Source organism: Procambarus clarkii, chromosome 92 (genome assembly GCF_040958095.1).
Source record: "Procambarus clarkii isolate CNS0578487 chromosome 92, FALCON_Pclarkii_2.0, whole genome shotgun sequence".
Classification (NCBI taxonomy): Eukaryota; Metazoa; Arthropoda; class Malacostraca; order Decapoda; family Cambaridae; genus Procambarus; species Procambarus clarkii.
Window position 1 is genome coordinate 12,495,286 of NC_091241.1, and position 25,307 is coordinate 12,520,592.

The window sequence follows — 25,307 nt, forward strand, 5'->3', positions numbered from 1 at the left end:
TACCTAGTAGCCAGAACTCACTTCTCAGCCTACTATGCAAGGCCCGATTTGCCTAATAAGCCAAGTTTTCCTGAAAAAATATATTTTCTCTATTTTTTTCTTATGAAATGATAAAGCTACCCATTTCATTATGTATGAGGTCAATTATTTTTTATTGGAGTTAAAATTAACGTAGATATATGACCGAACCTAACCAACCCTACCTAACCTAACCTAACCTATCTAAATATGTTAGGTTAGGTTAGGTAGCCGAAAAAGTTAGGTTAGGTTAGGTTAGGTAGGTTAGGTAGTTGAAAAACAATTAATTCATGAAAACTTGGCTTATTAGGCAAATCGGGCCTTGCATAGTAGGCTGAAAAGTGCGTTCTGGCTACTAGGTACGACATATATATATATATATATATATATATATATATATATATATATATATATATATATATATGTCGTACCTAATAGCCAGAACGCACTTCTCTGCATACTACGCAAGGCCCGATTTGCCTAATAAGCCAAGTTTTCATGAATTAATTGTTTTTCGACTACCTAACCTAACTTTTTCGGCTACCTAACCTAACCTAACCTAAAAAGATAGGTTAGGTTAGGTTAGGTAGGGTTGGTTAGGTTTGGTCATATATCTACGTTAATTTTAACTCCAATAAAAAAATATTGACCTCATACATAATGAAATGGGTAGCTTTATCATCTCATAAGAAAAAAAATTGAGAAAATATAATAATTCAGGAAAACTTGGCTTATTAGGCAAATCGGGCCTTGCATAGTAGGCCGAGAAGTGCGTTCTGGCTACTAGGTACGACATATATATATATATATATATATATATATATGTCGTACCTAGTAGCCAGAACTCACTTTTTGGCCTACTATTCAAGGCCCGATTTGCCTAATAAGCCAAGTTTTCCTGAATTAATATATTTTTTCTATTTTTTTTCTTATGAAATGATAAAGCTACCCATTTCATTATGTATGAGGTCAATTTTTTTTTATTGGAGTTAAAATTAACGTAGATATATGACCAAACCTAACCAACCCTACCTAACCTAACCTAACCTATCTTTATAGGTTAGGTTTGGTTAGGTAGCCGAAAAAGTTAGGTTAGGTTAGGTTAGGTTGGTTAGGCAGTCGAAAAACAATTAATTCATGAAAACTTGGCTTATTAGGCAAATCGGGCCTTGCATAGTAGGCTGAGAAGTGCGTTCTGGCTACTAGGTACGACATATATATATATATATATATATATATATGTCGTACCTAGTAGCCAGAACTCACTTCTCAGCCTACTATTCAAGGCCCGATTTGCCTAATAAGCCAAGTTTTCCTAAATTAATATATTTACTATAATTTTTTTCTCATGAAACGATAAAGCAACCCTTTTCTCTATGTATGAGGTCAATTTTTTTTTATTGGAGTTAAAATTAACGTAGATATATGACCGAACCTAACCAACCCTACCTAACCTAACCTAACCTATATTTATAGGTAAGGTTAGGTTAGGTAGCCAAAAAAAGCTAGGTTAGGTTAGGTTAGGTAGGTTAGGTAGACGAAAAAACATTAATTCATGAAAACTTGGCTTATTAGGCAAATCGGGCCTTGAATAGTAGGCTGAGAAGTGCGTTCTGGCTATTAGGTACGACATATATATATATATGTCGTACCTAGTAGCCAGAACTCACTTCTCAGCCTAATATGCAAGGCCCGATTTGCCTAATAAGCCAAGTTTTCATGAATTAATATATTTTCTCAATTTTTTTTCTTATGAAATGATAAAGCTACCCATTTCATTATGTATGAGGTCAAATTTTTTTTATTGGAGTTAAAATTAACGTAGCTATATGACCGGACCTAACCAACCCTCCCTAACCTAACCTAATCTATCTTTATAGGTTAGGTTAGGTTAGGTAGTTGAAAAAGTTAGGTTAGGTTTGGTTAGGTAGGTTAGGTAGTTGAAAAACAATTAATTCATGAAAACTTGGCTTATTAGGCAAATCGGGCCTTGCATAGTAGGCCGAGTACGACGTTCTGGCTACTAGGTACGACATATATATATATATATATATATATATATATATATATATATATATATATATATATATATATATATGTCGTACCTAGTAGCCAGAACGCACTTCTCAGCCTACTATGCAAGGCCCAATTTGCCTAATAAGCCAAGTTTTCACGAATTAATTGTTTTTCGACTACATAACCTACCTAACCTAACCTAACCTAACTTTTTCGGCTACCTAACCTAACCTAACCTATAAAGATAGGTTAGGTTAGGTTAGGTAGGGTTGGTTAGGTTCGGTCATATATCGACGTTAATTTTAACTCCAATAAAAAAAAATTGACCTCATACATAATGAAATGGGTAGCTTTATCATTTCATAAGAAAAAAATTAGAGAAAATATATTATTTCAGGAAAACTTGGCTTATTAGGCAAATCGGGCCTTGCATAGTAGGCTGAGAAGTGCGTTCTGGCTACTAGGTACGACATATATATATATATATATATATATATATATATATATATATATATATATATATATATGTCGTACCTAGTAGCCAGAACGCACTTCTCAGCCTACTATGCAAGGCCCGATTTGCCTAATAAGCCAACTTTTCACGAATTAATTGCTTTTCGACGACCTAACCTACCTAACCTAACCTAACCTAACTTTTTCGGCTACCTAACCTAACCTAACCTATAAAGATAGGTTAGGTTAGGTTAGGTAGGGTTGGTTAGGTTTGGTCATATATCTACGTAAATTTTAACTCCAATAAAAAAAAATTGACCTCATACATAATGAAATGGGTAGCTTTATCATTTCATAAGAAAAAAATTAGAGAAAACATATTAATTCAGGAAAACTTGGCTTATTAGGCAAATCGAGCCTTGCATAGTAGTCTAAAAAGTGCGTTCTGGCTACTAGGTACGACATATATATATATATATATATATATATATATATATATATATATATATATATATATATATATATATATATATATATATAAAGAGAATAATGATTTGGATAAAGAGAAAAATAATTTGGATAGGGAAGAAAAAATTTATATGGATAAAGAAGAAAACAATATTTAGATAAATGAGAAGAATGTTGTAGATAAAGAAGAGAAGAGGGATATAGCAACAAAAGAGAATAATCAAACAAAGAAGATAAAACATGAATTGAAACGTATATAATACACCCGTGCATGTCAGAAATAAAAAAAAATAACACTTAAAATGGTGCATTTAAAGTATTGTATTATTTCAGCATTGTATTGTTTTAGTATTGTATTATTTTAAGGATTGTATTAGTGTTGTGTCTGAGGTCGAAACATGTGGGGGTTGGGGGTTGGTGTAAGTTTAGGGACTGATAACTCATTAAACGTATTCACATTCTCATTCCTTCAATCTGCTAAGATAAACAATTGAACCCTCTATACGCAAGCAGTGTGATTATCTATTGCATGCAAAGAAGGATAAAGTGTTGACTATATTATGTAGGTTAAGGGGTTAAATTCTCTATATCATCTAATCTGAAAGGTTGAATAAATGATTTAAACCTCTACAACTGCTTATTCCTCTTTGAGAAATGTGATAAATGACAAGATAATGCTATTAGAGTCCACCGTATATTGTCACATGGCACAGGTATAGACCCCCGTACTATTCTCTGAAAAGTTATAGATGATATGTAATTCGTGGGTTGAGGTATTCAGATCCCGCACTTAACTTTGGAAAAAAAGACTCCATTGCTCTACTCCTCCGACATAATGACATAGTTTGCTGTAGGCTGACATAAATATTATGTTCCAAGACAAACTAATTTGAAATTCCACGTGAAAATACGTGGTCAGGCCACAGCGATACACAGGGTAATATCCCAGATACTAAATAGCAAAGAGTTAATGAAACAAACTTGAATAAAAATAAGAATAGAAAAAATAAGCAGGAAAACTTTCACATAGGTTCAGATTCCAAATCTTTTAAAAACAACTGCTTATATGAAATAAATTAACCGTCGCTAAGATCCCACAGTTGTCAGAGGCTACCAAACATTCACGAAAATTACAAAAAAATAATTATCAGGTGTTCGCACAAGGAATTGCGTGATAAATAAGAGCTGAGTCTGTCCGTGGTAAGGTACATTGAACCCTATATGACTAGCCGGTAGAGGCCATATATTCAAATAAGAGAAAGGCATGCGTGTCATTTTAGCTCTATATATATAGGCTAGTATTTTGATTAAAAGCTTGACATTATTTTTATTTCGAATATTTTATTAAATATATATTTGTGTTTATATATATATATATATATATATATATATATATATATATATATATATTATATCTCCTTATCATTTTGTATATACAAAAGCCATCTAAATATTTGTTGTTATAATATAAACCTATTACTACATGGCTACAAAACACATATTGGGCCGCTGTTTTGGTCAGTCGTTCGTCTATTCCATCCACTACTTTAACTCTAGGGAGCGTTCGTGTATACCATCCACCACAATCAATCCAGGGAGCGTTCGTGTATACCATCCACCACAATCAATCCAGGGAGCGTTCGTGTATTCCATCCACCACTATAACTCCAGGGAGCGTTAGTGTATTCGATCCACCACAATCAATCCAGGGAGCGTTCGTGTATACCATCCACCACAATCAATCCAGGGAGCGTTCGTGTATACCATCCACCTCAATAACTCCAGGGAGCGTTCGTGTATACCATCCACCTCAATAACTCCAGGGAGCGTTCGTGTATACCATCCACCACAATCAATCCAGGGAGCGTTCGTGTACATTGAGACAGGCGAAGGGGGTGAGCCGTCAAAATATACCAATTAATGAAAGGGAAGGGAATAAGTAACTTGTAGAAGGTTATTGTCAGGGTCTACTCAGAAGAGTCTTTGTTACATAGTCTTCAACTAGACTATTTGACAGGTCATTTATACGTCTGTCAGACTCTTTAATAGATATGTCTTACAGCCATCGCCACGCACAGGCAATGCCTGACAGTCGTCAGGCAGCATGCTAGACTTATAGGTCTGATTACCATCCACAAACCGTTAAGCCAGACAAGAACTGGTAGACAGGAAGCCTCCAAAACAGATCCGTCAACAGTCAGCTAACCGATATGACTTTTTAGCCCGTATTTATATATAAGATTGTGTTTGCAGTACGTTGAACTGATAATTGACTAAGAAGGCCTGGCGGTACACAAGTTCACAACGGGCGTACCATAACCCGTGCGCCTTGGAGCTTATGTTCCGAGTAGCTGAATCTATAACACTAACAGCCTAGCGGCAATTACGGGCAACTCAATACTTACGGGTAGCTTAATCTTCATCAATCATTCTGGTGGCAAGTGCCCAAGATACATCAGAAATTTACGTAGCCACTAACGAAACCTGTACATCTTTCCTTGACCATGGCAACTTAGTTTAGATTTATTAAACAATTAACGACTTTGGAAGCTTCGCAACCCAAGGTTAATATTGTTATAGGCAATCTCATAGCGCTTCGGCGCTTACGAACTGCTGGGTAAACGTAAACAAAGCCTCCATAATTAAGGAAAGATATATATGTTTCGCAAGTGAACACAGGAGTTAAGACCAGAACACTTACGGTCGGAAACAGCAAAATTCTCAACTTAATTCTACACGGTAAGGGAAGTACACAAGGTTGTGAATTCAACAGACATTGTCATTTTGTCTAAATTATAGAAAGAAACCGGTTTCATTTTGTTTTTTGCTTAAAATAACAGAAAACATTATACAAGTGCTGTGATTACGTGGACTATTCATTTGCTTTATAATTGGAGTTCCAAGCTTTAGATTCACCCTCGGTGCTGCATTTCTGTGATTCTAAGCAAAGTATTAAAAAAAATTTTTGCTTATCTATTACGACTTATGCTAATCATCAGATAGAATCAACCAATCATGAGCACGGTTATTGAAAATGTTTAGGCTCAATCAGCCAATGAGAATGTTTCTCTAGATCTAGAGTAACTCCTGAATCGTCAAGGTTTCAGGTATTGTGAAGCTCAGATTACTGATTGGATGGTTCTAATCTGTCAAAGAAAAAATAAATACTTGAGCTCTTTAATTATAATTACCATCATTATTTGTTATGAGAAAGTGTTTTTGTGACACCCCTAATACAATATTATTTAAATTTTTAACACAACTCTATGAGGCTAAGTGCACACACGTGTCACTGCTCGCAAACCATCTTTCAGGAATTATACTTGCTGGACACTTCCTAATACATGCATTAATACTCATAATAAGTATTTAGGGATTACTTAATATAAAGTTAATTATACATCTCTCACATTCTGTTATATTTAGAGTCTGCTGTCATTTAAATATTTTAATATTTCTGTGCTATAAACCTAATATAAATTGCTAGCCACAAAAAATAACTATTTCAACACACGTGGTGTATAATTACAAAATTCTATACATCACTTTCCGCCAGAAAAAAAAATAAGTTGTGTTAATAAAACCTTATTGACTACTTGACTAGAGAAATGAGGAGCGTTGTCAGGTCTATGTATCAGGGGAAACTGATTTTTTTAAAGGCTTGTCAGAACAAACGAATAATTCAGCATGAGAATATAAATAACACTTGATCTTCTGCTCGAAAATACCAAAGGGTGCATAGGAGGCTATGAACACTGTTTGGGCTCTGAAGAAGTTCACTTTAACAGTTGCTTACATACAGTTAGGAATTGCATCGCAAGTTTTATAGAATTAACTTCAGATTTACCCTTCAGGAAGGAGAGATTTGGCGCTAATCATGGGTACCGATAAAGGACTGAAGGGATGGAGAGGGAGATAGTAGGGGAGGATGTAAGGAGGTAGGATTTGAAAAGCGTGAAAGGAATAAAGAGGAGGATATATGGAAAAGAAAAGGATGGAGAGGAAGGGACACAGGACACAAGGACTCTTACATCACTTGGATACCTGTCTGCACTTCAGGTATATATACAATTGCGGAATAAGTGCAAGTACCTTCTTGAAGTGTGCAGGAGGCAGGCCAGGCTTCTACAGCAGCCCTGATCCTTCAACGGCAGCGGTTCTGACGTCTACAATTATAGGTTATACTTCTACTGTAACAAAATAGAATCCTGCTGACTGAAGTTCTATATAGGAAGTTCAGATGCGGTAAGATCGTACTCAAAGAAGTTTAGATCGAACACACAGAAGTTCACATTAAACTCACTGAGGTCAGGATCGAACTCTAAGAAGTTAAGTTCGAACTCAAAGATATAACGATCAAAATGAAAAGTTAGAAATCAAATGCACACAATTTAAACCCGTTTAACTATTGCACAAATCTTTATGAAACTATCCAACCTCCTGTCTGTTGCCGTAGGCCGTGACATCTGCACTTGCACACACTCAAAGACCAATTGCAACTTGAACCGTTATCTTGATCAAGATAAATACAAGACTTCGAGAAAGACTTAATCATAATCAAATACTTTAAAAAATCGGTGACCTTGTTATCTTAAAGTATAATGTCATTACTGGCTAGGGGTAATATAAAGCTTGAAAAAGTTTAGTATATAAGCTGGTGGTTTTCACGTCCAATGGATGCGTCCATTGACCTTTTATTTATTTGCCGAGTTTGGATTGCTGGGAGGCTTCACAACTTCGATAACTTGACATCAAATCCTTGTATTTCTCTCTTACAATCATTAGTACACCGTTGACATAACACACACCCATCACTCAGATCAAGGACACCTTCTTTTCCAGCTACAAATCGCAGAAAATTTGCACTTCCACCAGAGGGTCCTAAAGTATCCTCCAAGAATTCTTGCGTTCTGAAGAAACTCCTGTTTATATACAAGAGCTTACGAGGAAATTATCTATCTCCTGTACCTGTGACGTAGCTTTCGTCAGGAGCAGTTGACTTCCTGGCCCCGTTGAACCACAAAGAAACAAAAGACGTCCTCTACCTTCGTATGTGCGCGCGCATGTGGCAGTTATGCGCGCGCAGATGACCGTTATACGCCGCGCAGATGACCGTTGGCTGTTTCAAGCATGGCTCGACCTGGTGTTTAGGTGGAGGAGGGAACGCGTGGGTAGGGGTCATGGCGGAACCTTGCTCGTTCCCCTGGACTGCTCACCTTCAAGGCCCCGCCACCTCCGCGACCTGTAGGAGAAAGGCGGCCGTGACGTACTAACAGCAGGAAAACCAAGAATAACATATATGAAAGCTAGTGATGGCGGATAGGTAAGGTTGTCGCACCAGCCACTGTTTGTGAACCTAAGATGGCGGCGGTTCTGTTAACAATGATTATGCATCCAATGTTATCATTTCTACAGCTATTGGTATTACTGCTGCCTTTACTGTTTCTGTTGTAACTACAGCTATCACTGCTATTTCCTACTACTAATATATATATATATATATATATACATATATATATATATATATATATATATATATATATATATATATATATATATATATATATATATATATATATATATATATATATATAGTGCTATTAATACTTCTACTGCTATGAATAGTTCCACTATTCCTATTCCATTACCACTACTGTTAGGCTACCAAAAATATTTCCTGTCTTTTTCTAAGTTCATAAATAAGAATGAAATTAACATTATCAAATTTACATTTGATTACAAGAGACTTAGCTAAATTGGTGAATATGTTAAGAAGCCTTATTTAATATGTAAAATACATTTGGATATTTTTCGTGGAGAATTTGCGTATGTGTGGGTGTGTGGGTGAGTGTATTTGTGGTTGAGTGTGTGTACTCACCAAGTTGTGTTTGTGGGGGTTGAGCTCTGGCTCTTTGGTCCCGCCTCTCAACCGTCAATCAACAGGTGTACAGATTCCTGAGCCTATTGGGCTCTATCATATCTACACTTGAAACTGTGTATGGAGTCAGCCTCCACCACATCACTTCCTAATGCATTCCATTTGTCAACCACTCTGACACTAAAAAAGTTCTTTCTAATATCTCTGTGGCTCATTTGGGCACTCAGTTTCCACCTGTGTCCCCTTGTGTTAAATAGACTGTCTTTATCTACCCTATTGTGTGTGTGTGTATGTGTGTGTGTCTTCTATTTCAGTACATCCTTTCTTGATTTTCTCCTTCCCTCCCTCCCTCCTTCTCTCTCTCCTTCCTCACCTGTCACTTCCTCAGCACCTGCTTCAGAGAGAGGCAGTTCCGTCAGGTGGTCATATAAGCCATAACTGCAAGTACGTACATTATGAATTAGTAGAGAAATTACATACATTTACACATAACACATGGTGTAAATTGCCTACATTTAGACTTAAAATACATATCATGTGTAAATTAGGTGCTCTTAAACATAGCAGGGTGTAAAAGTAAATTACGTACGTTTACACATATCACATGGTGTAAATTACGTACGTTTACACATAACACATGGTGTAAATTACGTACGTTTACACATAACACATGGTGTAAATTACGTACGTTTACACATAACACATGGTGTAAATTACGTACGTTTACATGCAAGAAAAGTTGAAATATTTTAAATATAAAAATTAAACTTGCTGTAAAGACGGAAGGAGGAACAAATATCAGGAGAGTCAAAATAGCATAACAAGTTTTAAATAGGTAAAAATGAAAGAATATATTTATTTTTTATATTTGGAGAACATGATAAATTAGAATCTGAATTCACGTGGCGATAGTCGGCAGCAAACGTATTAATTCAACTAAACTGCTCACCGCCATTGCATCCCGTTGAGTTGGGTGACGGGGGGAGGGATAGAAATAGCCTATCCTACTCTTTCCCTTTGAGATGCATTTTCTTTCCTCAATAAACATACTTGAACTTTACGGGGTGACTACAATGCATTGCAAACACTTCAAAGTCAAGACTACCCCCGTCGACTACCATGAATTTAACAAGAACGATCTTCTAAAAGTCCTCAAAGACGTCGCCGGCGTTACACCCATTGCCATTGTACTCTATGAGTTCTCTCTAAGCTCTGTCTCAAATTGGAAGTTTGTAACGGTTACGTTGTTCAACGTTTGCTGTTGTAGCTTTAGCCTCCGTTTTGCCTTATACTCGTTGGCATTTGACCACCAAGTGCCACTTGTACCAGGAACTCTGCTATTACCAGTTACAAACACTTACAACCTGTATTATATCCAGGTTTACACAAAATAACCTTCACACTGCCACCACCCTCTCTTAATGACCCTGTGTAATTAAGCTAATTGACTGTGGAGGAGGACCAGTCAATCGCAGGAGAATACTAAGAATCTGTATCCCCAATTAGTGAAAAGGAGGGAATGGAATTACTTTAAAAGCATCTTAAATCAGATAAGGGGCCAAGGGGGAATATTTTAATCTATGAGGGTGCTTGTAGGACCGTATGAAATTAACAACACAACAGTTCAGGATCGTGGACCCAGAAATAAATTGAGGGGGATTGGCTAAACACAAGTTATTCAATAAATCCGTTTATTCACAAAAGTATATGTAATGCACTTCCTAGCTTATATTTCCTAACCTTGAGGCAATGATAATTGGATCCTAATGTACACAATAACTCAACACAAGCCTTAAAATATCAACAACTGCCGATGTTATGGCCCTCTCTTCCCTTAGGCGTGGGGACCACTCCTTGCCGCCTCCAACCCACACCGACTAATTCGCGCTCAAACCTATGAGAGGCCGCCTTGGTTGATTGCCAGACTAGTTATCTCACTTAATTACCAAGACCTGATTAATATGCACTTGGGCCACTTTAACTGACTGACTCTGTACTCTAAAATGGTGGTAAATACCTAGGTAAGTGAACAAGACTTAAGTTGTTAAGTGAATACCGACAGTATTGCCTGATAATACTGTATTGCATATTGAATGAAATCAAACTTGCTTGGCAAGCTTCAAACCACATGGCTCCTAGCTGACCTGAGACGACTCATGTATAACTTTGATAAATCAACCACGTTACCCATTCCCTGAACTCAAATACACAGGATGGTACCCCTACATAATTTTATAAAACACTTTACTACTCATTTTACATATAAGGAGGTCTCATAACTATTTAAAGTAAGTGTAATCCGTGGAAGGATTTCACAGGACTACCACAAATTGAATAGGCAAACTTGCTTGGACGCATGAGCGCTAATCCCATAAGTTAATCCGAACGGCCTTTTCCACTCCCATGTAGGAAGTTCACTGTCTATAAAACTAGTTTGTACCCCATGATATGCCATATTGTTACATTTCCCACAAGCTTATATCATATCTTATAAACACAGCCTACCGTGCCGCCTCCCGCCACCCAAACACAAAGCCAAGAACCACGAAAAACATTCGACGCCAAACCGCGGTGGATAGGCTACCGAACTTTTTAAACTCATCATGCCCCGTCCACATCCTCTTCCAGAATTTCTACTCAATTTTCTTCCTCCCCCCCCCCTTCCGCCTTCGACTTTTCAATGCCCTACAGACATTAAAGCTAAATGTGAATGTAGCTATATCATAATTTTTGGTATTCATAAAAACTTAGTGTATAATCCTTCTAAGATATCTACAGTATTGATGCATACTTGATGGTTGGTTAGTAAGATCTTGTCTTAGCCTTATTCAGCCCTGAAGAGGTTCAATGGCCTTCAGCCCAACACCAAATAGTGAGCTATTATAATGTCTGCGTGCTGTTAGTGTGACTCATGTAATTAATGTACTGTACTTTTAAGTAAAGTGTCTCAATTATAGATGTACAACCATTTATGAATAGCGTTTTTATATGATAAAAAAATATATCGATCTGAATGCAAGGAAGTTAAGCTTGCACGATCCAGCGCCTACAATTATCTGTATGCAGATAATTACGTATTCATACATAGATAAACATACGTACATGTACACGTGCATACGCCATATGCATATACATGCATATGGCGTATGTGTCATGTAGGGTTTAAAAAAAGTATAGTGTGGAGGAGAATAGTGAAATAATTAGGAAAGACGAACCTTGTAACTAAATATAACATAGAGTTCTAAGGTCTGTAGTTAGTCACCCGGCACACAAATCTGAAAATGAAGAATTGACGATGTTTCGGTCCGTCCTGGACTTGATAAACGGTCCAGGACGGACCGAAACGTTGTCAATTCATCGTTATCGGATTTATATGTTAGGTGTCTAATCTTCAACCATATTATTGTGACTCAATCGGTTCTCAACTGGTTGGACCCAAGTTTGATTCCCAGGCAGCGTGAAAGGTTTACCTGACAGTAAAAGCGACTACTGCACCCTCCACCACCTTCTTACCCGGGGAGCTCGTGGTAGACATCCATCAGTTCCTGTTCCTTCTGTTGCATGGCTCTGGCTCTCGTCAGGAGGGAGAGTACTGACCTCCTTCCTCCTCCTCCGGCGCCTCCAGCAGCGCTGCCACGAGTCTTTACCAGCTCTCCTTTACCTGCAGCAGGCGCTGACGGGGGAGAGTGTGGCACTGTGGGGAAGAAGGTCAGCGTAGGAGAAAAGATACTGAAAATAATGAGAATAGTAATCATTGTGGCAGTACGATGGGATCGAACACGCGTTTCTTGGACTCCCCAGATACATTCACTAACGACTGGACCATGATGAGAAGTCGTACCGGTCCTATACAGCACTTATAGGAAGTCATGGTTTAGTCGGTAATGTGTGTGTCTGCGGAGCCCAAGAACGCAAATTCGATCCTTTTTTTTTTACTTCATTGTGAAATAATTATTGCCTTAAAAATTATATAAAGAATGAAGCGATAAACTACTCTATAATTCTGAATATTGTTATTATTTTTAATATCATTATCATATTATTGAGAAACTTCACTAGGGCAATGAGTTGGGGGCGAAGCTACAACATCGGCCTTGCCAAGCCTCATACTCGACCACTAAACTATTATTAAAAACAATAAAATGAATAGCACATAGATGCCTTTCATGTTGGTTATTATAATTATATTAATTAATATTTCACTCATTTTTAACATAAACATGATTACCATAATTTTATTGACAGACGTCGGAGCCATGCTTTTCTTTATTTATGGGTAACAATCATATTTATCTTCTAGGTTATCCTCTGTTATTATGTAATAATTGTAAGCATTAACTTAAAATAACTATCCATATTGTTAGATAATTATATTACATTATAATTTGTATCCTATACAGATCATTATTATTATTTTAATGCACATTATCAACATTTTAGTGAATTTATCAACAAATTATATTATACATTTTCTGTGTAAATTTCTTTGAAGCGAAATAAATAAAAATACAAGCTAGTATAATTAGTTTTTTGGGGTATCTTGGTAAGAGAAAAATTGTTTTATTAAATTCTGTACCGTGGAGGAGTATTTTATTTTATTTTTGTTTGAGAGAGAGAAAGAACGAGTTTAAAGTTACACATACTAATTGCTCATGTACCTGTTGTATGTAATTTGTTAGTTCACACAACCAAGGCATGACTTGACGGACCTTCCTGGGAGGCTTTGTTGCCCGTGAACACGCCTGGGCAGATTGGGGGTTGGGGGTGGAACAGGTTGGGCACAAATAACATGGGCCTCGCTACTCTTTTGAAGGGGGGGAAACCTACTTAAATAAAATTGCTTGCCATTCCCATTTTTTTTTTTATAAATCGCTCTAGTTCTTTTATAATTTTGAGGCGATGGAGTGAGTTGAACTGGCGACCTGGTGATTGAACTGGCGACCTGGTGATTGAACTGGCGACCTGGTGATTGAACTGGCGACCTGGTGATTGAACTGGCGACCTGGTGATTGAACTGGCGACCTGGTGATTGAACTGGCGACCTGGTGATTGAACTGGCGACCTGGTGATTGCAGTTAAGGACAGCCGCCTGGTAATCATTTCCTCAAATTGATTTTCATACCCATACTTAATGAGTAGTTTCAAATGGGAGCCCAGTTTTTTCCATATAGCCTGGGCTTATTACTAACGGTCCCTAGTTGTAACGATTAGGGAGCCGGTCGGCCGAGCGGACAGCACGCTGTACACGTGATCCTGTGGTCCCGGGTTCGATCTCGGGCGCCGGCGAGAAACAATGGGCAGAGTTTCTTTCACCCTATGCCCCTGTTACTTAGCAGTAAAATAAGTACCTGGGTGTTAGTCAGTTGTCACGGGCTGCTTCCTGGGGATGGAGGCCTGGTCGAGGACCGGGCCGCGGGGACACTAAAGCCCCGAAATCATCTCAAGATAACGTTGCATGGTGCTGTTTACGACTAAATTATACTTGATTGTTGGTCAGTAGGTTATTGTGGTGGCCTTAATAACCCTGCAGAGGTTGAGAGGCATTATCCCAACACCATTATAACACCTTAGAACTGTGGTATGATACCATTCACCTACACCTCCCATGGCCTCTCATACTGTTGGGTTAGGCACACACTTACTCTTCCTCGTTCTCTTCATTAGGTCCATAGATTAGAATAACCTTTATGTCCAAATAAAAAAAAACAGATCCCTTCGGCCTGACGATCTCCCATAGGCAGCTGGCTGGGGACCTCAGGAAGGCAGGTGGTCCCATAGGCAGCTGGCTGGGGACCTCAGGAAGGCAGGTGGTTTAGAAATTGTTTTACATAGATTTAGAAATACCTTGCTATTCTCCTTTCCCCCGCCACTGTCAATGTTTATTCCACCTTTTCCCCTCCTTTCCACTTCCCCTCTGTCTTCCCTTCTGTCCACCCCTTCCGTCTATCCTCCCCGTCTCTCTTTCACTCACCACAGGTCAGCAGCGCGGCCTGGGCTCTGTTGAGTCCCCTGAGGGCTGGGTGAGGGGAGGCTAGACTGAGCCCTGAGCCCCTTACAGCCGTCCCACGCCCTCCACCCACGCTCGGGGGAGGGGGAGAGCCAGATGACTGAGGGGAACACGACCCCTCTTCAGACCCACAGGTCGTGCCGTTGTTGTTGTTATTGTTGTTGGCGAGGGGAGAGGAGTGGGTCCCCACCAGTAGTTGCATCTCCCTCATCTGTCCCTGACGGATCTCATCGTTGTAGTCCTGTGGGAAAGACAAGGGAAAGTAAGGGGAAGAAAGGTAGGGGGAGGGAGAGAGAGAGAGAGAAGATTGTCATACAACAACAGATAAAAGATAGGTCAGGAGAGTAGAGGAACGGGGGGGGGGGGAAGAAGAGACGGCGAGGGTAAAAAGTGAAGCAGAATGGTTTGTAAAGAAATGTAGTGAAAAAAGACGGAGGAAAAGACAAAATAAGACACATCGGAAAAGCGGTAAAGGAGAGAATAAGAGATGGGAAATAGATATGTATAAGTGAGAAATGGGAAAGAAAATCAAGTGAGAAACAGGTAGAGAATTCGTAAAGAGGAAGTGGAGGAGAGACGGGGAGAGAGAAAACAACATATAATTAAAACATCTTCACTTCCTGAGGCAACAACAACAACACCTGCGTTAGACAGCGTCTTCATAAACACACGCGAGTCAAACAACTGCATCTCAAAAATATATCTGATATTATTCCTTGTAGTATTGAGGAAATTACTGGAGCAGGATAGAACTCGAACCAGCGTCCTGAATAACCTCTGTCGCGCTTTTTATCAAGTTAGTGTGATTCCTTGTGTGTCCTTTTAGTACTGTTTAATGCTAAGTTATTACAACAATCTCTAAATTCACACTTTTATATTCTATATGTTAAATCCCGGCCTTCTGCTTTATATATTAAATCCCTACAGTCTATATATTAATATAGTATATTATATTGTCTAATCAGTCTATTTCATATATTAAATTCTTTCTTATAAGTTCAACAAATCTTATATTTAAGTTTATTATATTTATTTCTCCAACCTTTCATATGTAAAGTTTGCCCTTGCATTTTGCTATGTTTTATTACATTGTATTTTAGTAATAACTGTTATAAATCTTTTATCCTTCAAAACAAAAGTGGTTCATTATATTTTTATTTACTGTTATTAAAATTTATAATCTAAATTCTAAAGAATTTTAATAATTTTTTTTATTAAATATTTTTAACTAAATAGTATTTACATACAAATATTTGAACTTGGTTTTATTATAACAAGAAACTTTTAAATAATTCTTGAATGAATGTCGTAGGTAACATGCTAGTTAAGAACTAGCAGTTTCGTGGTTGTCAAGTCTGATGTCTTCAATTATACAAATGAGGTTGACATTGTCGTGTAGGACGAGCACAATCGGTGCGGGTTGCGGGTACTCACCGGCACCAGGTAGCGGCGGATCTCTGTGAGGGCGTAAGCGATACGGGCGTGGGCCTCCGCGGGCGGCGCCACAGCTGTCACCTCTACATGTAGGTCCTCACTCAGGTGATTGAACTTGGGGTCGCCTGATACACGTAGCTCCTCCTCCTGCAAGGGCCAAATATTAATTGTGCATTGACAGATTGATTGATGAAGATTAAGCCACCTAAGAGGTGGCACGGGCATGAATAGCCCGTAAGTGGTGGCCCTTTGGAGCCATTTCCAGTATCAAGAGCTGATACTGGAGATCAGTGGAGGTGCAACTGCACCCTGCGTGACGGGAGATGTCTCTCGTGTGCATTGACAGGTCGGGATAACTGTTAAATTAGCTAGGCCAGGATTAATTAAGCGCTTATTCACTTGCGAAACCTTTACATCTTTCATCAATCATGGCGACTTTGTTGACACTAAACAGTTCACGAGCCTGGAAACATCACAACCCAATGTTATTATTGTTACAATCTCGTAATCCCTCGGGGCTCTTAATAACCTGTTCAGTAAAAGTCAAAACCTCTATGATTGAGGAAAGATGCACTGGTTTCGTAAATGCTTGATAATTCCTGGCGGGTTGGCCAGTTTTCCTACGCAACAAAGGTCTCTGGTTGAAGGTCAGCTAACATCTTACCATTTTATTTTAACATTTTATTTATTTATTAATTTATTTATTTTATTTAACATTTTATTTATTTATTTTATTTAACATTTATTTATTTTATTTAACATTTTATTTATTTATTTTATTTAACATTTATTTATTTATTTTATTTAGCATTTTATTTATTTATTTTATTTAACATTTATTTATTTATTTTATTTAACATTTTACCATATTTAACAGTTAACAAATTGTGCTAACACGAGTTACAGCTCATTCTTGCTTGTTCGTCCTAAGGTAATTACGTAATCAGTGGTGCAGTTACCGTAATTTACTTATAATATAAGGATTGTTGATGACTACGAGGTCAAAGGTTATTCTGAGTTAATATATAAAACATTGACAATCATTCCTGGTGGTCAGCTTAATAGTCATATATGTAGAACATATCCAAAGGTTAAAATAGTCATATATGTACAACATATCTAAAGGTTAAAATAGTCATATATGTAGAACATATCCAAAGGTTAAAATAGTCATATATGTACAACATATCTAAAGGTTAAAATAGTCATATATGTACAACATATCCAAAGGTTAAAATAGTCATATATGTACAACATATCTAAAGGTTAAAATAGTCATATATGTACAACATATCCAAAGGTTAAAGTTTATTCTTCAAAGCTAAAGTTATCCTTCAAAGTCAAGCGTCATTCTCCAAGGTCAAATGTCTTTTTTGAAGATCAAACGTGATCATTCAAGGTTGCTCTTTAAGGTCAATATTGTGGAACTTTTCTACCTCACAATACTACACCTGGCGGCCTGCCCCAGAACGCCCTCGGGGTCGACATGACGAGTGGCAGTTCTAGAGTCAGACAATAACAAATATCAAACATATATAAACAACATTAAATTGGCACTAAACCAGCTTGATAGCGAAGGCGCGTTTTAACGAACTTTCGGGGTGTTGTCTCCAGCAGGTCGCTGGGAGCGAAGATCCTAACTAGCCTCGCATAACACGTCGAATATTTTTACGAAATCAACCAAACCGACGTAAATGAGACGTATTAGTTAACATTATAGCACCGTAAAAAATGCACGTTTTCTATTCTTCATGAGTTTGTGGTTAAGAAAACCGGTTGCATTTTCTAAAGTGGTAAATAAAGAAAACGGGTTGAATATAGATATAAGACTTAAACTAGAATATTCTTAAAATATCCCAACTATATTTTTCCCCACTTTAATAGTTTCTAGCAGTGCTTCAAGCCTGTGTGTGTGCTTTTCAAGTGTGTTGTGCTTTAAGTCCCTCGAAATTTAAACACTCGAATTTTCATTAAACTTTCGAAGACGCATTAGGCTCTCAGAGAGACCTGAGGTAAACTCATTTCTAGAAACATTCGCAAATGTGTATAACTCTTCAAGGTAAATTATTTGGCGGTGTTTCAGGCAACTTTGGGATTTATCAAAGGTTGGCCTTACCTTATCTGGCAGTGCAAGAGTACCTGTCAATGGTTATAGACGTGATGGTCGTGTTTTGTGTGTGTGTGTGTGTGTGTGTGTGTGTGTGTGTGTGTGTGTGTGTGTACTCACCTAGTTGTGTCTACAGGATCGAGCATTGACTCTTGGATCCCCCGTGTGTGTGTGTGTGTGGGCTACCCACCTTCTGCTTGTCTCTCATGGAGCCCCTCCCGAGGATAGCCATCTTGGTCATCGTCTCCTCCTGCAGCCTCTTCAGGGAGTTGCCCTTCGGTCCCAGCAGCTTCCCCACGAAGTTGAACTGCACCAGGAAATAGAAAATGGAATGCGGTTAGAACAGTGTTATAAAAAAAAACATCTGTTGACGTTGAGAGAGAGAGAGAGAGGGGGGGGGAGAGAGAGAGAGAGAGGGAGGGAGAGAGGGAGAGAGAGAGAGAGAGAGAGAGAGAGAGAGAGAGAGAGAGAGAGAGAGAGAGAGAGAGAGAGAGAGAGAGAGAGAGAGAGGGAGAGAGAGAGAGAGAGAGAGAGAGAGAGAGAGAGAGAGAGAGAGAGAGAGAGAGAGAGAGAGAGAGAGAGAGAGAGAGAGAGAGAGAGAGAGAGAGCGAGAGAGAGAGAGAGAGAGATATGGGACATACACGGTAACACAACTAATGTGGGTCTCTCTCTCTCTCTTTCTCTCTCTCTCTGTCTCTCTCTCTCTCTCTCTCTCTTTCTCTCTCTGTCTCTCTCTGTCTCTCTCTCTCTCTCTCTCTCTCTCTCTGTCTCTCTCTCTCTCTCTCTCTCTCTCTCTCTCTCTCTCTCTCTCTCTCTCTCTCTCTCTCTCTCTCTCTCTCTCTCTCTCTCTCTCTCTCTCTGTCTCTCAGAGGTTCTTGTGGCCAAGTGGTCAGCGCCCTCGATTCCCAAACCAAAAAACTGAGTTCGATTCCATTCCAAGACAGAAACACTGAAGCAGTGTACTCACCTAGTTGTACTCACCTAGTTGTGTTTGCGGGGGTTGAGCTCTGGCTCTTTGGTCCCGCCTCTCAACCGTCAATCAACAGGTGTACAGATTCCTGAGCCTATCGGGCTCTGTCATATCTACACTTGAAACTGTGTATGGAGTCAGCCTCCACCACATCACTTCCTAATGCATTCCATTTGTCAACCACTCTGACACTAAAAAAGTTCTTTCTAATATCTCTGTGGCTCATTTGGGCACTCAGTTTCCACCTGTGTCCCCTAGTACGTGTGCCCCTTGTGTTAAATAGACTGTCTTTATCTACCCTATCAATCCCCTTCAGAATCTTGAATGTGGTGATCATGTCCCCCCTAACTCTTCTGTCTTCCAGCGAAGTGAGGTTTAATTCCCGTAGTCTCTCCTCGTAGCTCATACCTCTCAGCTCGGGTACTAGTCTGGTGGCAAACCTTTGAACCTTTTCCCCCTCTGTATATGTGTGTATGTGTATATGTGTGTGTATATGTGTGTGTGAGTGTGCTCACCTATTTGTGCCTGCAGAGTCGATCTTCAGGTCTTGGGCCTCACCTTTCCTAGCCGAGGGGCGGGTTGCTGCTCCCCTTGAGTTCTCAGCCCACTGGCGGACTCCCACAACGTTGTTCACCATTCCCACGTGGCCGAGGGGTCCTCTGTTCCCCTCACTTTGTACCCTGCTCCCCTCTTTCTGAACACCAAACATACATATGCTGCTATACACGAACTATTACATATAGGGGCCTCGTAGCCTGGTGGATAGCGCGCAGGACTCATAATTATGTGGCGCGGGTTCGATTCCCGCACGAGGCAGAAACAAATGGGCAGAGCTTCATTCACCCTGAATGCCCCTGTTACCTAGCAGTAAATAGGTACCTGGTAGTTAGTCAGCTGTCACGGGCTGCTTCCTGGGGGTGGAGGCCTGGTCGAGGACCGGGCCGCGGGGACACTAAAGCCCAGAAATCATCTTAAGATAACCTCAAGATCTCAAGATATATAGTTACAGCCCCGCTCCTGTGCCAAGTAAGTCCACTTCGGGATCACCATAGCCCGTGCAACCTTTTTTGTCCCCAGTGGCTGAATCTAAAACAACAGCAACAACTATTACAGTATGCATGAGTTCTTGTAACCACTTGGAGCTGCAGTTAAAAAAAAAATCCAACCAAACCTCTAGGAACAGTCAGAGGAACATCTGACTTCACCGCTTACCTATTGAAGTCATAAATTACGAGACGTTTCTGCATTTTAAGATCCTGCTCAATAAAATCATCAGGACGAATAAGGAACTTTTGACAAGCCGCCGGCTTCCTATCCTCGTCGAGGCCACTAGAGAGACAGTAGCCCTCTGGTAAATTCAGGTAAATACATAACGGAACTCTCTGCGCTTGTAATAAAGAAAACGGAGCTGATAGGCTTGTAAGACAGAAAACGATATTTGTAATACAGAAAACGATCCTTTTATTAATTTATTTATTTATTTATTTAAATAAATAGATCCTTTTAGATCTAAAAGATTCTTTTATTAATTAATTTATGTATTTATTTAAATAAATAGATCCTTTTAGATCTAAAAGATCCTTTTATTAATTAATTTATTTATTTATTTATGTACACAAGAGTTCTTACATTCTTGTAAAACCACTAGCACGCATAGCGTTTCGGGCAGGTCATTAATCCTAATTTTTCAAAGGAATTCGACCCGCCAAAATTATTTAACAACCAGCCATTCACTGCTGGGTGAACAATACTATTAACTTATACCTGCAACTAGTACTACGACTCCTACTAGTAACCTATCCAACTAGTAACTAAGCTTTAAATGTCGAAAAAAGAACCGCTAGACGTTTAATGCTGAAAAAAAAAGCTACTAGATGAACGTAGAGAAATTAGTTTTTAGATCAGCTGACAAGCACTAAAGTCACTCGATTTATCCGTTTGAATCCAGTCAATTTCACGAACACGTTTCAGTTTACAACGTTAAAATCGGATTTTTTGCAGTTATTGTTAATTAAATCTTATGTTTTTTTTAAGATAAATGTGTGAAATATGAAAGAAAAGGAAAATTGAAAAGATCTCCGTTTTTGTTCCGACATGACCTGCTAGGCGGGAAGCAGCCAACCGTCAGTGGCGTGTCAGCCGTGACGAAAGACGGAAGTACGGACACTTCTCCGCCTGGAACCCACATTAATGCGGGTTTTAGCCATTGGGTCCCGACTCTGCCGTCAAGCTTATACCTCTCCAACGGCTCGGATTGATACGACGCAGTTATCGATCAAGACCATCGTGGGGGGGGGGGGAATGCTCCTTGTTTGAGTTACATCTGATCTTTTAAATGAGAGATCTGGATCAACATCCTCTAAATTGTTCAACAGGGAAGGTGCCACACGCTTCCGTAATTCATCAAATTAACTGCCCAAGTGTGTTATCAGCCTCAAAATGGCATTCAATCCCCCGATCATCTAAGTGATTGGGCACCAATCCCTTCCACCACCCGTCCCATCCCCAAATCCTCATCCTAATCCCTTCCCAGTGCTATATAGTCGTAATGGCTTGGCACTTTCCCCCCCTGATAATTCTTCTTCCCTCTCTCCCCCATGATGGGAACGATCAACTACGTCAATCTCAACCCGGTCTGCTGAAGAAGTTGAGCAGACACGACTGCTGGAGTTTATATCTAGTGGTGTTAACGTCTCCTGAACCAACAGTGAGTCGGGAAAAGTCACCAGTTTAATAGTTTGAGTGTTCAGTCAGTGTCTTCACAACGGCCAGTTAGTACAAACTATGAAAAAAACTAAAACTTAAGTTAAAAAACTTAGAAAAGTTAAAAAGTAAGAAAAAAGTGTTAAGTGCGTGACCCCCCCGACCCTCCATTAAGTGTTGCACTAGTGTAAGAAAAAGTGTTAAGTGAGTGATCGTCTCAAGTGCTCCAAAGGTTATAAATCAAGTGCATAAAATAAATATATTTTATAACCAAAGGTTATTTATCAAGTGTATAAAATATATATATATATATATATATATATATATATATATATATATATATATATATATATATATATATATATATAACAATAAATTATATATATTTTATAACCAAAGGTTATAAATCAAATACCCCTCCTATATCGTAGACAATCAAACAATACCCCTCCTATATCATTAATCACAGAAACAAACTAACGCAAACTTACACTATTAATGACATAATCAAAGGTGATCTAGAAACAATGGTAAAGTTGAAAAAATAAAACTAGAAGAACCATGGGAGGTGAAAATATATAAATTCTCTTCACCAAGCCTCGCCATCTTGAAGGCTACCGTCTGTGGTGAGTACAAATGTGTTAGGATAGTCCGGTTTACTAAGATGTTTTATTTCGCTTATTTCGGTATAATTTGATTCTTCTATCCAGCCTAGTATAGTCTACACTAGTCTGATATAGTCTACACTAGTCTGGTGTAGTCTAAACTAGCCTAGTGTAGTCTACACTAGCCTAGTATAGTCTACACTAGCCTAGTGTAGTCTACACTAGCCTAGTGTAGTCTACACTAGCCTAGTATAGTCTACACTAGTCTGGTGTAGTCTAAACTAGCCTAGTGTAGTCTACACTAGCCTAGTATAGTCTACACTAGCCTAGTGTAGTCTAGTGTAGTCTACACTAGCCTGGTGTAGTCTAAACTAGCCTAGTGTAGTCTAGATTTAGCATATTTATGGATGGAACCTTTCCAATTACATAACATATTTACATTTTTAGGAATTATATAGAAAAGAAAGAGAAACATTTTGCATGTAATTCTAACAAAACTGACACGGTTAACAATGTCTATTTTTTCCCCGCTTTTCATATAGTGAAAAGGATGTGGTTGTCTGTTCGTAAGTAGTTGGTTAAAGTTTGAAACACGGGACGACTGCTACATGTTTATTGCAATGTTGCGTTGGTTTCTGTCTCGTTTTCAATTGAGTTCATATCTTGAGACAGTTAAGCAAGTCCCAGCTGTGTCTGGGTACAAGACAGGATGAACAACCCAGCGGGTTTTCTTCCTATTGGGGAATGTTGTACATGCTGCTATGGCGGTGTGTCCACTCACAGCATGAGTGGCGCTGCCCAATAAACTCGCCCCCTCGGGGTAAAATTAAATTAAATTAAAATTCATATGGAAAATTTAAATTTACTCAAATAAGTTGTAGTAATAGGTGATAGTATCGGTAACAGTTTTATTTAAAAGTGGAAATTCTCCTTTTAACTTTAATCCCAAAATTATGATAAATTGAATTGCTCAAAATCATCGTAAATGAACTACTAAACTACAGCAATTGAGCACCAATCGCCCGGTAACAAGCATACCATATCACTCTCGTCTATTGTAAGGTTGAGTAATGAGTTGAGAATAAGATTGTCTCTCACACTGGCTTATTTTGTGTGGATTTTTTTTTTGTTTGTCGCGACCCATTTGATATATTTTGCGATCCACTAATTGGTAGGAACCCGCGGTTTAAAAAATCCCTAGTATAGTCTAGGCTAGCTTAGTATAGCTTAGACTAACTTATTTTAGTCTAGACTAGCCTAGTATATTCTAGAGTAGCCTAGAATAGTCTAGGATAGCCTAGTATAGCTTAGACTAACTTATTTTAGTCTAGACTAGCCTAGTATATTCTAGAGTAGCCTAGAATAGTCTAGGATAGCCTAGTATAGCTTAGACTACCTTATTATGGTCTAGACTAGCCTAGTATAGCTTAGACTAACTTATTATAGTCTAGACTAGCCTAGTATATTCTAGAGTAGCCTAGTATTGTCTAGGATAGCCTAGTATAGTTTAAACTAACCTATTATAGACTAGACTAGTCTAGAAGAGTCTAGAGTAGCCTGGTCTAGCCTTGCCTAGCATTCTAATCTCGGTTGCTTTGTCTAGCCAGCCAAGTTTATCGTATTTGCTATTCCACTGACAAGTAAAATATCAAATAATTCCTATAAAATGATCTTAGAGAATACGTTGCAATAGAAAAGTGATGAATCAAATAAGATATTAATATTTTGGTACATTACGAAACATTAGAGGAAAGAAAACTCGACATATATATTCAGGAATTTAATGTTAAAGATCCTATATTAATGGTCAACCATCCATTAATCCCCCAAAGCCCGTTGTCCAGGGATTTATTGCCGCGGACTGAGTAATCCCATAAGTAAACTGCTGAGTGAATGTTTGGCCGAAGGTATAAATCCTGCATCTGGGTTTTATGTGTTTGTGAATGGAACTTGGACGGTGAGGGTAGGGAGGGAGAAGGATGAAAAGAGGAAGAGAGAAACGGAGAGAATAAGGGGAATGGGGAGATGGGGGAATGGAGAGAAGGAGCAAGATGAGACGGTTTGAAAGATGGGACGAAATAGGGAACCGCAGAGAGGGAGAGGTGATAGGAAAACAAAATGAGAAGGGGTAGGAAGGGAGAAAAGAGAAACAGCAAATGAAAAAATGACGTAGAGAGATGAGAGAAGTTCCTTCACGGTTCAAAACAGCCTAAAGTGTTTTAAATATATATTTATAAGCCTAATTTCCATCACGTAGGCTACATTTAAACTCATCCAAGTCGACACATCATTTCGAACGCAAATTCCATCAGGCTCGGTGTAGTGAACTTAGGCCAAGTCTGACCATTTTAGTATTTAAGTGTAAAGTCAGGTCTTGCAACGGGTGTAAAGTCGAGTCATTTATATTCAAGTCGGGTTGAAGGTCAACTTAGTTTAAAATGATTCAGCCCAGTTCACACCACTAGATTAGCACTTTTAATTATCTATTTTCTCACCTTTTAACCCTCCCTCCCCCCGTCCCTCTCCCCCCCCCCCTATCTTCCGCCCCCCTCTATCTTCCGCCCCCCCATACTTAACTAGAATCTAGTGATTACATTCCTCCCAACCGATACTAATTTGCATATCACAAAACATGTATGTGAGAGACG

General features: G+C 38.7%; 1 protein-coding gene across 1 annotated transcript in view; it reads right to left on the reverse strand.

Moving 5' to 3' along the window:
* Positions 1–4,348: 4,348 nt before the first annotated feature.
* The window catches only part of LOC123775038 (KH domain-containing, RNA-binding, signal transduction-associated protein 2), a 235,519-nt gene continuing 214,560 nt past the window's right edge, over positions 4,349–25,307 (reverse strand). The window contains exons 3-8 of the mRNA XM_069319372.1: positions 18,572–18,688; positions 16,275–16,421; positions 14,805–15,081; positions 12,347–12,527; positions 9,207–9,271; positions 4,349–8,197 (exon numbers count right to left, since the gene is read on the reverse strand). Of these exons, the coding sequence (XP_069175473.1) occupies positions 8,103–8,197; positions 9,207–9,271; positions 12,347–12,527; positions 14,805–15,081; positions 16,275–16,421; positions 18,572–18,688 (882 nt within the window). The 3' untranslated portion in view covers positions 4,349–8,102. The remainder of the gene's footprint in view (positions 8,198–9,206; positions 9,272–12,346; positions 12,528–14,804; positions 15,082–16,274; positions 16,422–18,571; positions 18,689–25,307) is intronic.